This window comes from Hibiscus syriacus, unplaced genomic scaffold (assembly GCF_006381635.1).
Source record: "Hibiscus syriacus cultivar Baekdansim isolate YM2019G1 unplaced genomic scaffold, ASM638163v2 tig00113725_pilon, whole genome shotgun sequence".
Lineage (NCBI taxonomy): Eukaryota > Viridiplantae > Streptophyta > Magnoliopsida > Malvales > Malvaceae > Hibiscus > Hibiscus syriacus.
In genome coordinates, this window is record NW_024063471.1 from 2,488,924 (window position 1) to 2,505,553 (window position 16,630).

Genomic DNA, 16,630 nt, shown 5'->3' on the forward strand with positions numbered 1-16,630 from the left:
ATTTTTGGTAAAAACACGTTGACAAATACAAACAGGGCAGACGGCGACAGAGATCGAATGAAACAATAAGCAGACTTTACGACGACCATTAAATTATAAAACTGATAAAACAATATTTCTCATGAATAAAAACCAGAGTCCAACTGAACTGAAGAAAACATTTTTTTTTTAAATCTTAGTCTTGCAGAATAAGGAATCTGCCTACCTATAACATGACTTTCGCCACAATTTCTTCTTTTTTTTCTACCTCTCTTTCCACTTTAGCTTCAAATTTAGAATCACAGAGACAGAGGCAGGAGTTGTAAGTGTCCCAAGTTAATGAAACAGCTGTTCGTCTTCCCTAGGTTCATCTCTTCACTTGTTTTTATTCTTTATATTTTGAAGGTTTGATCTGTTTTCTAAGATTTGATTGTATTAAAGGATATAATCATGTGGTGGGGCGTGGGGGAAACTTCAATGATTACACAAAATCATGCGTTGTTTTCTTAGTCATCATTTTCCACTTTAGATTTTTGAAATTCTAAATGTTTTGCAAATGTCTCTTCCAATGATAAAATCATACTTTTTTTTAGCTGTATTTTAGTTGTTCTTGTTTTTTATGTTCAGGCTTCTTATGCAAATCAATGAAATAGCCTTCTCTTGGATAAGGAAGTTCCAAAGGGGTGTTTTCTCTGTTGGAATGTCTATAAGTTGAAGGTATGAGCCAAATTCTTACATTGATTTACTAATTTGTTTAGCAAATAAATAAAAAATTACTATCATATTTTTTGCCGTTCTTGTTCATGCAATGGATTTTCGGGTTTTATCAGAAAGCGCCGACGAATTTATCAGCTTTTATAGATTTAGAGTTTGGGGTTTAGGGGTAGGATTCCTATTGGAAGAGCATTGAATATACTACATTTCAAGTTTGGAGTTGCATGAGTTTATTTCTTTGGTTTAGTATTGATTGATGTCTCTCTTGTGATCTAAAGGGCCAATCTCTTATTCCGATGAGTGTTTCGTATGCCGCATTCATGGATCTTTAGTTCATAGATTGTTGTCATTGGATGATAAGGTTTTCATGTTTAGAATTTACCAGACATCATATGTCTTTGATATTTTATTGCAGCATATGTTTCGTTTTTCTCGGATTATATGCTTTGTTCCTACTTCAGCTTCACTAGCAGCAGTCTAATTATGCACATAATGGATGGCTACTTCTCGGTACATAGTGAGAAGGTACGATCTAGGTCGCATAAAAGACTCTTTGGCAGATTCTGCAAGCGCCATGGAAAGATCGTTTCCTGATGTATGTGTGAAAAGGATGAGTGATGCCGGGAGTCATATGACGGATATAGCACAACATTTTCAAGATGTGAATGGAAGATTACCAAAGGAGCACTCGTCATTTCTCATGGTAAGAAGACTGGTACTCTCTATATAACCTCAAATTTAGAGAATATCATTGCAGTAGCAGATGCTGATGGAAAATCAAATCTATGACACCAAAGGCTTGGCCATATGAGCAAGAAATGGATAAAGACACTTTTGTCAAAAGGGAAGCTGTCGGATCTAAAGAGTGTAGATGTCGGACTATGCGAGGATTGCATCTTTGGCAAACAAAAGAAAGTCAGTTTTGCAAAGATTGGCAAGACACCCAAGGCACAAAAGTTAGAGTTGGTTCATACTGATGTATGGGGACCATCTCCAGTTTCATCCCTTGCAGGCTCATTATATTATGTCACCTTCATCGATGATTCTACAAGGAAGGTGTGGGTTTATTTTCTGAAGAAGAAATCAGAAGCCTTTGATACCTTCAGAAAATGGAATATCATGGTGGAAAATGAGACTAGTTTGAAAGTCAAGCGGTTGCGGTCTGATAATGGAGGAGAGTGCAAAAATAGAAGATTCAGATATTTCTGCGCAAACAATGGGATAAAGATGGAGACAACAGTTCCCATGACACCGCAACAGAATGGCGTAGCAGAGCGCAGGAACAGAACTCTGAATGAACGTGCCAGAAGCATGAGGATACATGTCGGACTGCCCAAATTTCTATGGGTTGAAGCTATCAACACTGCAGCTTACCTGATCAACCATGGGCCCTCAGTTCCTTTGGATGACAGAGTACCAGAGGAAGTTTGGAGCAAGAAAGAAATAAATCTTTCACACTTAAGAGTGTTTGGTTGTATTTCTTATATATACATAGATTCTGCTGAAAGAAGTAAATTTGATGCCAAGTCCAACAAATGCGTATTTGTTGGTTATGGTTGTGATGAGTTCGGTTACCGGTTTTGGGACTACGAAAATCGAAAGTCATCAGAAGCAGAGATGTCATTTTCAATGAGAATGTGATGTACAAAGACAGGTCAACTGTAGAATCAAGTAGCTCCAATACCGAAGCTGAAACAAAGGAATTTGCTGAGTTCGAGGAAATTTCTAGAAATGATGTTCAAATCAATCCTGAAGCAGTTCAAGAAGAACCAGTCACGCCAGAACTGAGACGCTTCTCCAGAATTCCTAAACCAACCCAATGATATTCTCCTTCTTTGCACTACTTGTTGCTGTCTGACAATGGTGAACCAGAGTGCTATGTTGAAGCAATGCAAGTGGAGGATTCAGTCAAGTGGGAGTCTTCCATGAAAGATGAGATGGACTCGCTTATGTCAAATCAGACGTGGGAATTAGTTGAATTACCACCAGGCAAGAAAGCACTTCATAACAAGTGGATTTACAGGATCAAAGAAGAGCACAGTGGGAGAAAACGCTACAAAGCAAGATTGGTTGTCAAAGGTTTTCAGCAAAAAGAAGGTATTGACTACAATGAAATTTTCTCTCCAGATGTGAAACTGTCTACAATCAGACTCGTGTTGAAAATTGTAGCTGCAGAGAATTTACATCTTGAGCAGTTAGATGTAAAGGCAGTTTTCCTTCATGGTGATTTGGAGGAAGAAATCTATATGTGGCAGCCAGAATGCTTCATAGAGGCAGTTAAGAAAAACCTGGTATGCAGGTTGAAAAAGAGTTTGTATGGTTTAAAACAAGCTCCTAGACAGTGATAAAAAAAGTTTGATAGTTTCATAAGTATCAGTGGTTTTACCAGATGCCAAGCAGATCATTGTTGCTACATCAAGAGGTTCAACAAAAGCTTCATTATTTTATTATTGTACGTTAATGACATGCTCGTTGCAAGTTTAGACATGCAAGAGATTATAAACTTGAAACAAAAATTGTCGAAGCAGTTTGCTATGAAGGATCTGGGTGCTGTGAAGAAGATTCTTGGGATGAGGATTAAGAGAGACACAAAGTCAGGGACTTTGATGTTATCACAGGCTGAGTACATCAATAAAGTACTCTACAGATTCAACATGCAAGATGCTAAACCATTAAGTACACCTTTAGGTGTTCATTTTAGACTCTCCAAAGAACATTCACCAAAGACGGAGGAAGAACGTGCATACATGGTGAAGGTGTCGTATGCCTCAGCAATTGGAAGTCTAATGTATACCATGGTTTGTACTAGACCAAATATTGCTCATGCAGTGGGAGTTGTTAACAGGTACATGAATAATCCAGGCAAGGTACACTAAGAAGCAGTCAAATGGATCCTCAGATATCTGCGAGGTACCACAAACAAAGCACTTTGTTTCAAAGGTGAAGATACAATACTGACAGGCTATGTAAATACTGACTTAGCCGAAAATGTCGACATCAGAAGAAGCACTACAGGGTATGTCTATACTCTAGGAGGAACTACAGTGAGTTGGGTTTCTCAACTACAGAAGATAGCTGCTCTCTCCACAACTAAAGCAGAATATGTCGTTGTTACGGAAGCCAGCAAGGAGATGGTCTGCCTCCAAAGTTTCTTGGAAGAGTTAGGTAAGAAACAAGAAAACTGTGTCTTGTATTGCGACAATCAAAGTGTTATCCATCTAGCGAAGAATCCTTCTTTTCATTCCAGAATGAAGTACATACAATTGTGATATCATTTTATCCGGTCTCTTCTGGAAGATGGGATTTTGAAACTTGAAAATATTAGTGGAGCACAAAATCCAGCAGACATGTTGACAAAGACGGTGACCACAGACAAAATGAAGTTGTGTTCAGCTTCAGTTGGCATGCTAGAATAACAAGACCAGAATACTGTTGCATTGATCAAGGTGTGAAGACAGATTAAAAGCAGTCTTCAAGTGGGAGATTGTTGGTCAAATAATGCTAGCAGCCGGTGGCTGCTTGAAATTCAAAGGTGGGGGCTGCTTTAAATTTCAAAGTTAGACAACCTATTTTATTGAATTTGGGCAAGGGATAATCACCAAATTGAGTCATTGAACTTTAGGATATTTATAAGATTAGTCCTCAAGCTTCAACTATAAATACCCTAGCTCATTTAGTTTCAAAATCATCCCAAATCATTTCTTTCTCCCAATACTAGAGAGTTTTCTTGTGAGTAGTGAGTGTTTTGTAAACACCTGTAAATTTTCTCTCTTTGTAAAAGAACTACAGCAGTCTGGAGACGTAGGCAAAATTGGCTGAACTCCGTTATCAATTTCGGGTATTATTTTTCCGCTTTTATTTCGCATTCTCACTAATTTGGTTATAGGGAAATTACTCGTTACTCGCTTATTTCCCAACAACTGGTAATCAGAGCTTTTGGTTGTGAATTTTATCAATTTTTGTGAGGTTACTATTCATTACTATTCACATAAATAGTGAATAGTAAAATTTTGTCGGCGATACGAATTTGTCGACGGAGGTGTTCTAATATACGGCAGTTCACGAAAATTGTCAGAACGATCCAAAGAGGACAGATTTGAGTGGGAGCGATGACTGCAGACGAAGGGAAGGTGAAAATTGAAAAGTTTGATGGTGTTTGGCTTTTGGAAGATGCATATTGAAGATTTTCTGTACCAGAAAAATCTATATCAACCTCTCTCAGGAAAGCAACCAGAGGGCATGAAGAATGAAGACTAGGCTCTTCTCGATAGACAAGCCCTCGGAGTTATCCGACTGACGTTATCCCGCAATGTTGCTTTCAACATAGCAAAGGAAAAAACCAAGGGGGGTCTTATTGTGGCTCTCTCCAGTATGTATGAGAAGCCATCGGCCTCAAACAAAGTTCATTTGATGAGGCGATTTTTCAATTTGCGGATGGCGGAAGGGGCATCAGTAGCTTAACACCTAAATGAACTCAACACAATCACAACCTAGTTGAGTTCCGTGGAAATTGAATTCGATGATGAATTTTGAGCCTTAATTCTCTTATCATCTCTACCAAATAGTTGGAATGCTACTGTTACAGCAGTTAGCAGCTCATCAGGAAATAGTAAATTGAAATTTGACGATGTTCAGGATATGGTACTAAGCGAAGAAATTCGTCGGAGAGAATCGGGTGAAGCATCAACCTCCTCAGCCTTGCACACGGAGTCTAGAGGGATAACTTCAGGAAAAAAAATTCAATCCGTGGCAGATCCAAATCCAAAAGGGGAAAATCAAGAACAGGAAAAAAATATTTTACCTATTATAACTGCGGCAAGAAGGGTCACTTTAAAAAAGATTGTCGAGCACCGAAGAAAAATATCAGCGCACAGGAATCTACCAACGTGATAGAAGATACAGGTGATGCCTTGATTCTAAGCGTCAACAGTCCGATTGAATCATGGATCTTAGATTCAGGAGCATCTTTCCACTCCACCCCATGCCGAGAAATCATGAAGAACTATATCAGTGGTGATTTTGGGAACGTTCATCTAGCTGATGATGAAATATTGAAGATCGTCAAAAAAGGAGACATCCAATTAAAGTTGCCAAACCAGACCACCTGGACGCTAAAAGGAGTAAGACATATTTCTGGCCTCAAAAGGAATTTGATTTCTGTAGGACAACTTGATGGAGAAGGATATAGTACAACCTTTTCAGGCTGTGAATGGAAGATTACCAAAGGAGCACTCGTCATTGCTCGTGGTAAGAAAACTGGTACTCTCTATATAACCTCAAACTTAGAAAATATCATTACTGCAACAGATGCTGATGGAAAATCAAACCTATGGCACCAAAGGCTTAGTCATATGAGCGAGAAAAGGATGAAGACACTTTTGTCAAAAGGGAAGCTGTCGGATCTAAAGAATATAAATGTCGAACTATGCGAGGATTGCATCTTTGGCAAACAAAAGAAAGTCAACTTTGCAAAGATTGGTAAGACACCCAAGGCACAAAAGTTAGAGTTGGTTCATACTGATGTATGGGGACCATCTCCAGTTCCATCTCTTGTAGGCTCATTATATTATGTCACCTTCATCGATGATTCTACAAGGAAGGTGTGGGTTTATTTTCTGAAGAAGAAATCAGAAGTCTTTGATACCTTCAGAAAATGGAAGGCCATGGTGGAAAATGAGACTGGTCTGAAAGTCAAGCGGTTGAGGTCTGACAATGGAGGAGAGTACAGAAATAGGAGATTCAGAGATTTCTATGCAAACAATGGGATCAAGATAGAGAGAACAGTTCCTATGACACCGCAACAGAATGGCGTAGCAGAGCGCATGAACATAACTCTAAATGAACGTGCCAGAAACATGAGGATACATGTCGGATTACCCAAATTTCTATGGGCTGAAGCTATCAACACTGCAACTTACCTGATCAACCGTGGGCCCTCAGTTCCTTTGGATGACAGAACACCAGAGGAAGTTTGGAGCAAGAAAGAAATAAATCTTTCACACTTAAGAGTATTTGGTTGTATTTCTTATGTACACATAGAATCTGCTTAAAGAATTAAACTTGATGCTAAATCCAACAAATGTGCCTTTGTTGGTTATGGCGGTGATGAGTTCGGCTACCGGTTTTGGGATTATGAAAATCGGAAGATCATCAGAAGCAGAGATGTTATTTTCAATGAGAATGTGATGTACAAAGACATGTCAACGGTAGAATCCAGCAGCTCCAATACCAAAGATGAAGTAAAAGAATTTGCTGAGTTCGAGGAGATTTCTGGAAATGATGTTCAGATCAGTCCTGAAGCAATTCAAGAAGAACCATGCACACATGAACTAAGACGCTCCTCCAGAATTCCTAAACCAACCCAGCGTTATTCACCTTCTTTGCACTACTTATTGCTGACTGAAAATGGTGAACTAGAGTGCTATGATGAAGCAATGCAAGTGGAGGATTCAGTCAAGTGGGAGTCTTCCATGAAAGATGAGATGGACTCGCTTATGTCAAATCAGATGTGAGAATTAGCTGAATTACCATCAGGCAAGAAAGCACTCCATAACAAGTGGATTTATAGGATCAAAGAATAGTACGATGGGAGAAAATGCTACAAAGCAAGATTGGTTGTCAAAGGTTTTTAGCAAAAAGAAGGTATTGACTATAATGAAATTTTCTCTCCAGTCATGAAACTGTCTACAATCAGACTGGTATTGAAAATTATAGCGGCAGAGAATTTACATCTTGAGCAGTTAGATGTGAAGACAGCTTTCCTTCATGGTGATTTAGAGGAAGAAATCTATATGAGGCAACTAGAAGGCTTCATATAAGCAGGTAAGAAAAACCTGGTATGCAGGTTGAAGAAGACCTTTTATGGTTTAAAACAAGCTCCTAGACAGTGGTACAAGAAGTTCGATAGCTTCATGAGTAGTAGTGGTTTTACTAGATGTCAAGCAGATCATTGTTGCTATATCAAGAAGTTCGACAACAGCTTCATTATTTTATTGTTGTATGTTGATGAAATGCTTGTTGCATGTTCAAACATGCAAGAGATTATAAACTTGAAGCAAAAATTGTCGAAGCAGTTTGCAATGAAAGATCTAGGCACTGCAAAGCAGATTCTTGGGATGAGGATCAAGAGAGACACAAAGTCGGGGACTTTGATGCTATCACAGGCTGAGTATATCAACAAAGTACTCTCCAGGTTCAACATGCTAGATGATAAACTAGTAATTACACCTTTAGGTGTTCATTTCAGACTCTCCAAAGAACAGTCACCAAAGACGGAGGAAGAACGTGCACACATGGTGAAGGTGTCGTATGCCTCAGTAATTGGAAGTCTAATGTATGCCATGGTTTGTACTAGACCAGATATTGCTCATGTAGTGGGAGCTATTAGCAGGTAAATGAATAATCCAGGCAAGGTACACTGGGAAGCAGTCAAATGGATCCTCAGATATCTACAAGGTACCACAAATAAAGCACTTTGTTTCAAAGGTGGAGATACGATACTGACAGGCTATGTAGATGCTGACTTGGCCGAAAATGTTAACATCAGAAGAAGCACTACAGGGTATGTCTATACTCTAGGAGGTACTGTAGTGAGTTGGGTTTCTCAACTACAGAAGATAGTTTCTCTCTCCACATCTAAAGTAGAATATGTCGCTGTTACGGAAGCCAGCAAGGAGATGGTCTGGCTCTAAAGTTTCTTGGAAGAGTTAGGCAAGAAACAAGAAAACAATGTCTTGTATTGTGACAGTCAAAGTGTTATCCATCTAGCAAAGAATCCGTCTTTTCATTCCAGGACAAAGCGCATACAATTGAGATATCATTTTATCCGATCTCTTCTAGAAGATGGGATTTTGAAACTTGAAAAGATTAATGGAGCTCAAAATCCGGCAGACATGTTGAAAAAGACGGTGACTATGGAAAACTGAAGTTGTGTTCAACTTCAGTTGGCATGCTAGAGTAACAAGACTAAAAAAGTTGTTGCATTGATCGAGGTGTGAAGACAGATTAAAATTAGTCTTCAAGTGGAAGATTGTTAAAAGTTCAAAGTTTGGCAACCAACTTTGAAAAAATGGTTTTCAAAGTTTGGTAAATGTTTCTTTGAAAATGGTTTTCAAAGTTTGGTAAATGTTTCTTTAAAAAATAGTTTTTCAAAGTTTGGTAGATGTTTGTTGAAAAATTGTAATGGAAAATTATAATTAGTCACTGGACTTTAGGGTATTTATAAGATTAGTCCTTAAGCTTCAACTATAAATACTCTAACTCATTTAGCTTCAAAATCATCCCAAAATCATTTTCTTTCTCCCAATACTAGAGAGCTTTCTTGAGTAGTGAGTGTTTTGTAAACACCTGTAAATTTTCTCTCTTAGTAAAATATCTGCAGCAGTCCGGAGACGTAAGCAAAATTGGCTGAACTCCGTTATCAATTTCGAGTATTATTTTTCCGCTTTTATTTCACATTCTCACTAATCTGGTTATAGGGAAATTACTCGTTACTCGGTTTATTTCCCAACATCAACCACCTGCAACTGCAAGCGCGCGGAGATGACTAACATGTCGTTTCTTCTGAAGCAGCTACAATGGAACCACAATCAAATGGATGCCAATGGTCTCTTCTACTCATCCATTGTCATTACTTATTTTCATTAAGAAAAATCTAGGAGATATTTGCTATTCGTTCACGGCGTTGAAGCAACTTTTTTTTTTTGGAACAATTCGTAACTGTAGAAACAAAATTATTTTTCAGGAAGATGCCAAGAGGAAGTATGGTTTGATTCTGTTAGCATTATCGAGTCCGAGTCGGATGATGATTCCGTAAGTGTATACGGAGGTAATGCAGATGGCATCTTATTACTACCAACTGATTGTTTCTTTGGACTGTGATTTGTGATGTCCGGTCGGTTGGAAAAGCTTACACTAGTTTTTTGGTATCCCTTTTGCTGTTTCCTGCAGAAGCATTTTCTTCATTAGGGAATATCTCAAATGCACAAGTGCTTTAGTACGAAAGTTCAGTCTTCGTTGAAAATGGTTCCATCAATTCAGGAGAGAAAACTCAAGAGAGCCTAAAGAAATCGACGGTTATCATGCTTTCCGTCAAGACGAAATCTTTCGGAGGTAATGGAATCACAAAACGATCTTATTTGAACATTATGATAAGAAAAATGATACCTTAGTTATGTAGAACTAAAAGGGTTAATAACAGATGCAGCTGAGAGATACGTATACCGTCCGAGAGCTGGACTTATAATTCCTTGCTCACGAGAGAAACCGACTGAAGGAAGCTGGTCGGAGATTTCACCTTCAATTTTTAAGCTCCGAGGCAAGAATTACTTCCGGTAAGCCACTTCACTGTTATTCGCATTCTGCAATATATCATATCCTTCATACATAGAACTGATGTTGTACTTTGTCATACAGAGATAAACAGAAGTTACCTGCTCCAGATTGTAGTCCATATGTACCAATCGGTGTCGATTTATTCATCTGCCCTCGGAAAGTGAATCACATCGCTCAGCACCTCGAACTACCACATGTAAAGCCGCTCGAAAAAGTGTCTGCACTGCTAATTGTTAATATGCAGGTTCCGACTTATCCGGCAAGCATGTTTCTGGGTGATGCTAATGGGAAAGGCTTGAGTTTTGTCTTGTATTTTAAGGTCTTGGATACTTTTGACAAAGATATATCCCCTCACTTCCAGGACAACATAAAGGTATTCCACTCACTGACATATGATTCTACAAGAACTCTTTAAACACGTAATTATCAGTGTTGGATATCGAACAATATTTGACTTGTGCTTTGTTACAGAAATTTATTGAAGATGAAATGGAAAAGGTTAAGGGTTTGCAAAAGAGTCCAATGTTCGTTTCAGAGAGAAGCTGAAGATTTTGGCCGGTTTAGTTAACGCCGACGAACTTCAGTTAGGTAGTACTGAAAATAAGCTTGTTCAAGCTTATAACGATAAGCCAGTTCTTTCACGCCCTCAACATAATCTCTATAAGGTAAATTTATAGCTTTTCCTATTGATGTTTTAGCAGTCAAAGCATTGTCTGCTGGTTTCACATGCCATCATTCTTAGTTGTTACGAGTTTTCATTTTTCTTGAAATATTCGTGTCCGTTACAACGTAACCGACCTTTCAGTTAATGTCTCCAGGGACCGAATTACTTCGAGGTCGACCTCGACATACACAGATTTAGCTACACATCTAGGAAAGGGCTCGAAGCATTTCTAGACCGCATGAAAAATGGTATCATCGATCTGGGTTTGACTATTCAGGTAAGTTCTTCCTATTTCTTTCTCTTATTTTAAACAACTGGGATTCCGGATAGGACGAAATTGAATTGCAGGTGAAAGTGTGGAGAAATTCATAAAATTTTGTAGTCTCTGGTTTTGATAACGTTTGCAGGCACAAAAAACAGAGGAATTACCAGAGCAAGCCTTGTGCTGTTTGCGGTTGAACAAGATAGATTTTGTAAATCATGGCCAAATTCAGCCGTCAAAGATGATTAAAATGCAAGATTTCAAAACAACATGACGATTGTTTTATTTGGTTAATAATTTATTATTAATTAAACCATGTTATTCTCTTTTATAGTGTTAATTTGGATTATTTGTGTTAGATTTCACGTAGGACTTTGTTTTCTAGAAAACAATAATTAAAGTACGAATTAAAACATATTTATCTCATTTATTTGGAGAAATCAACGTCAACACAAATTTAGAGACAAAGTTGGGCGTCAACTTCAATAAAATAATTTAACTAGTAAGATCAAATGAGAAAAGCAAAGAGAACCAAAATTCTTTAAGAATTAAACATTATAATTAAATTCAAATACTTTTAAATTTTATTATTATTTTTTTTTGGTAAATGACGAGGCAGCCTAGCCTGATAAACTAACTTACTCCACCACCTTTTCCTCTATCCAACGGTTATAAACTGTTTCTAAAGGTGCGACCATTCTCTGGGTTCTTTAATCTCCTTTTCGTCCCAGCTTGACCATCTCATCAGCAATTTTGTTCCCTTTACGAAGGGTGTGTGCTGCTTGAATATTCCAATCTTTCCTTATCATATCAGCTACGTAATACCATACTGTTGATTCAATATCTTTTTGGCCAGCAGCTTATAGGTGCTTCCAGACTTTCTTGTTGTCAACCTCAATGATCAGTTTTTTTTTAAACCGAGTTCCCATGCAATTTTCATTCCTTCCAAGACTCCCCAAAGCTCCGCCTCTAAAATTGAGCATATCTCGATAGCCTTGTGAAAACCCATTATCCATTCTCCTTTTTCATCTCTAATCACTCCTCCACAAGCTGTTACTCCGTTTGGTCCACTCACGGATCCATCCAAGTTAAGCTTTAGTCAGCCTGGTGGTGGGGGTTTCCATCTGACCTCTGATCGATTTTGGATGTATTTAATCTTCTTAGAGTCTCCTAAGAAAGCTATAGCTCGATTCGTTTCAATGACAAGTCGTCTGCTACGCTCTAGGATCGTTTCTCTCTCTAGTACTTCAAGCGCAAAGATCCGTTGATTTCTTTGTTTCCAAAGGTTCCATAAGATTGCTCCAAATAAAGTTTTACCCATGCCTCTTCTTCCTTAGCAAAGCAAAACGAGGATGTTAAGTTCTTCAAAATCCATTCATTGATTCCTAGTGCAAGAAATTCCTCTAGCTTCTCTTCCTTTACGAGTTCCACCCATAAGGTGCTGGCTGTGGGGCAAAGTCTCAAAATATGGTTGATATCTTCTTCCTCGTTGTTACAGATTCTGCAACTCGCATCTAGAGCAAGATGTCTTCTCGTACTTTCCTTGTTTGTTAACAAAGCTCCATGAGCCGCAAGCCACACAAATGATTTGATTATGGGTAAAATTTTTGCTTGTCGAATCGCTTTCCATACCGGTTCTTCCTCAATTGTTTGGTGGTTCATTCAGGTTTCGTACGCCGTTCTGACCGAGAATCTTCTATCATCCCTTCTTTGCCATCCTGGGATATCATTTTTAAATTCTGCTAAGGATTTTTATTAGGATTTTATTTTCTTTAGTTATTTTATTTTCTTTAGCTATAAATACCTATCCGAGTGAATTTGAAAGACGTACAGTAAGTTTAGAATTCAATATAGAACTGATTTTGATCTTTCTTTCTTTCTTTTTACCTTCTTTCTACACGCAAAGCATGATCTCTACTATGTTTAGCTAAACTTTTCGTTAATTGATAGCTAAGCTACGACTAAATCCAATCTCGTGAAAATAGCAAAGGCGTTTCATACCTTCAAGTTTCTTTCTTAATTTTCGGCAGACAAAGAGAGGCAATTGTTTTTCTTCAGACATCTTGATATCTTCAATCTAAGGAGTACACATTGGCTTGATCGACATTGCAATTTACAATTGGGGAGGAGAACCGACTTGTAGCAAGTTTAATTCTCTAAGAACAAACTTAGTAGTGATCTACTAAGGGAAATCAAGATCGGGTTCGATTCTCATTGATACACCATAATATGAGCACGGGCTTTTCCAGTTTTAAACCAGCATTTGCGCTAAAATCGATAGGCTAGGAATAGCAGAATGACACGAACCCGACGGGAAAATCCGAAACCCGACCAAGTTCGGGTCGGTTTGAATAATATCGGGTTGGGTCGGGTATCGAGGTAAAATTCATGGATTTTTTCTGGTTCGGGTTCGGGCAAGGTATCCCCGCCCTGCCCCGATTATATATATATAATATTTTTATTTTTTATATTAATTATATATATATATATATATATATTATTTTTTATATTAATTATATATATAATATTTTATATTTTTATATTAATTATATATATAATATTTTATATTTTTATATTAATTATATATAATATTTTATATTTTTTCCTTTTTTTCTTTTTTTAATGAAAAATACGGTTTTTCTCGGGATCGGGTCGGGTATAACATTTCAGGTCAAGTTCGGGGACGGGAAAAAATCTCCGACAGGGATCGGGATGGGGACGGGGACGGGGGAGCAAAACCCACCCCGAACCCGTCTCATTGCCATTCCTACGATATGCAACATTAATCCAAATAAGGGCTAAATTCCAAGTATTGACTTTGAAAAATTAGTTCATCAGCGAGAAGAGCAAGTTACAAGGGTTGAGCCTTGTAAAGTGTAATCGGTAAATACTTGAAGTATAATTTATTTCAGTAATCACAAAGCGAAGTTGGAGGCTATCTCTCATCATAATTAATTTTTCTACAATTTACTTTTCTAATTTTTATTGCCTTCGTTACTTTAATTTTATTTTATTTAGTTTACTTGATTATTTTAAACCTTCTTTTAATTATTTGTTTTATAGTTTTCTTGGTTCAAGATCAATTCAAATAAAAAATTATAAATTTATGAATCCCTATGAGCTGTCACCCTTTTCTCTATTATGTGGTTTTAGTATAATTATCTGAAAAAAATGATTAATTATTTGACATGTTTGTCACAACAATTCAACAAACAAATCAATGTATCATTCATCTACCTTGTAATTTTTTTTTGACCATCCACACTACTAGTTCCAGCCAGGGTCCACTATTTAGCAATAACAGTGTCTTCCGAAATCATGATTGCATAACCGTAATACTCACAACGATCGCAATAATATCTATCATGTCTACAATAGTAATAAACGTAATACAACTGCAATTCAATCCTGGTCTCAATACTTTGACATTTTTTAGATTTAGTCCATGTATTTAAAACTTTTAAGAATAATGTCTTTTTCTTAATCTAAAAATCTCCCCAGTTCAATTATCAATACTAGTTTTATTTCTAAGTTCGTCAATTTAGCATGTAAATTAGGGTGTCATCGTATGATTCAGCAAATGATGCACAAGAAATGAAGATTTCAAAATAATTATTGTCTAATAATAAGATGTTCACCGATGAGAAATAAAACTGTGAATTATTGAATTTCATTATTAAACTGAAAAATCAAATAACTGAAAAGAATGCACTAATTAGCAAAACTAATTCTTCATTTGAAACCCCAGTAAAAGGAAATTATGAACATCACCATATGAATGAGGGTGAGGGCAATGAGAAATGGGAATTCATTTGGGGCCAACGTCCTTGAGAGCACAGATCTGCTCTTCACCCATTGATGACATCACCGTCACAATCAGATCCTTCCCCTCACCAAATCCACACTTTATCTGCATTCACCGACAACCACACTGTTATTAGCCTGTTCTAATATATGTTGTACGGAATAAGATACATACGATTATTCGTTCGATATAGATATATGTATCGAATATGAGTGTCAGATACGAATATTTCGAGAAGATATCATTTAAAATCTACAATAACCTGTGTAAGCAGAGGTTCTTCTGTTGGAAGACGAAGATCATCCTTAGTGTTACCACTTTCAGTCAGCAAACTCACCTAAATCATTATGGTAAGAACAATCATCTGAAGCCACTCAATTTCAAAAAACGAAAATCAATTAAAATTTAGTTTTACAAATCCATCTTCGGAGATATCAATCAGCTGGTAATCAGTACGACTGACCTGAGGAACCTGTAAAATGGAACCAACAACATCAACATTAGACTCTGAAACCCTAAGACAAAACGCATAGATCGAGTGACCGAGACTCCGAGAGAGAAGACTTGCATCGCAGTTGTGAGACGAAGGAACAATATCTTCAACCTTTTTACCGGTGAAGATATCGATTCCGACGAAATGACATTTCGCGTGCCCATGTTTTCCGGTCTTCGAAGTCGAAACTTCCATAACCTGTAGAAATTCAAGAAAGCGTATCAAAGATTCTTCGAACCAAGAATTTCTCAATCAATAATTATTCTTACTCGCCAAACGAAATCGGAGATCAAAGAATTTTGACTTAGATTTGAGGATCAGACTGGAAACCTTGCAAGGACGGCCTTTGATCACGATGTAACCGTTCTTACGGATGGTGCCGGCCTGCTGAGGAAAAGTTTTAGAAGCTCCGGCATCGGCTTTCGATTCGAAATGGTGATCCTCGTCACACATTATGACTAAGCTTAAACAGATCAACAAGTTTGGAGAACTGGAGAGACACGGATCAAATAACAAGCTTGGAAGAGGAAGGAGAGTGAGTGAGTGAGCTAGTGAGTTAGTTGGTGTGTAGCTGATACTCAGCTTCAGATGTTTACACGTGGCTGCTCTGGGTCCCAGTATCAAGCCGAGCATTAACTCTTCTTCTTAACAAATCCAGTATTATTAATAGATTATTTATTGTTGATAATGATTGTTTAGGTTAAACTCTTCTATTACTCCTTATATTATGTGTATGTTACGGATTAATCACTACATACTAATTTGGTCATTCCTAATCTTATACTATTTTTTAAAATTTTAAATTTCAATCACACTCTAAACAGTAATTGTGAAATTTGTTAAGTTAAAATTTACGACCACTCCTTGTGTTAAGCGAAAGTTGTTGATTAGTTTTTAATCTCCAACTTGATAATTTAATTTTTTTTCTAATTTAGTTATGGTGTCATTGTAAAATATATTATTTGCATCAGAATAAAAAATTTAAAATTTAAAAAAAATAGAAAACAAAATTGATCAAATCAAAATACATAATTTGAATCCATAACTTAAATGAAGTATATAGAAGCTAATGAAAATTTTTATTTTTTTATCATTTTAAAAAATATTTAACTAAACTAAAACCTTAAATTTAATAGTCATAAAATTATTTATTTTAAAAAAAATAATATTTAGAATATCACATTCAACATTCTGAAATCTCGTATTTCCCTCACACATTCAATCGAACATCTTCTTCAACGCAACTTTTTCTCTAAAATCAAATATTCATTTATAAGGCTTAATTATAAAATAAGTGTTCAAACTATATCATTTTCACGAATTTGTATCCAAATTATTTTTTGATATATCTAACGCTACAAACATTACCACTTTATATGC

At 36.9% G+C, this 16,630-nt stretch overlaps 1 protein-coding gene and 1 pseudogene across 1 annotated transcript in view; one reads left to right on the top strand and one right to left on the bottom strand.

The window, feature by feature from the left end:
* The first annotated feature begins 9,717 nt into the window (after positions 1-9,717).
* On the top strand, positions 9,718-11,226 carry LOC120187404 (annotated as a pseudogene).
* A 4,104-nt stretch (positions 11,227-15,330) lies between these two features.
* LOC120187589 (mitotic checkpoint protein BUB3.3-like) overlaps positions 15,331-16,630 on the bottom strand; it is a 51,851-nt gene continuing 50,551 nt past the window's right edge. The window contains exons 10-11 of the mRNA XM_039191279.1: positions 15,581-15,713; positions 15,331-15,448 (exon numbers count right to left, since the gene is read on the bottom strand). Coding sequence (XP_039047210.1) covers positions 15,709-15,713 — 5 coding nt within the window. The 3' untranslated portion in view covers positions 15,331-15,448; positions 15,581-15,708. The remainder of the gene's footprint in view (positions 15,449-15,580; positions 15,714-16,630) is intronic.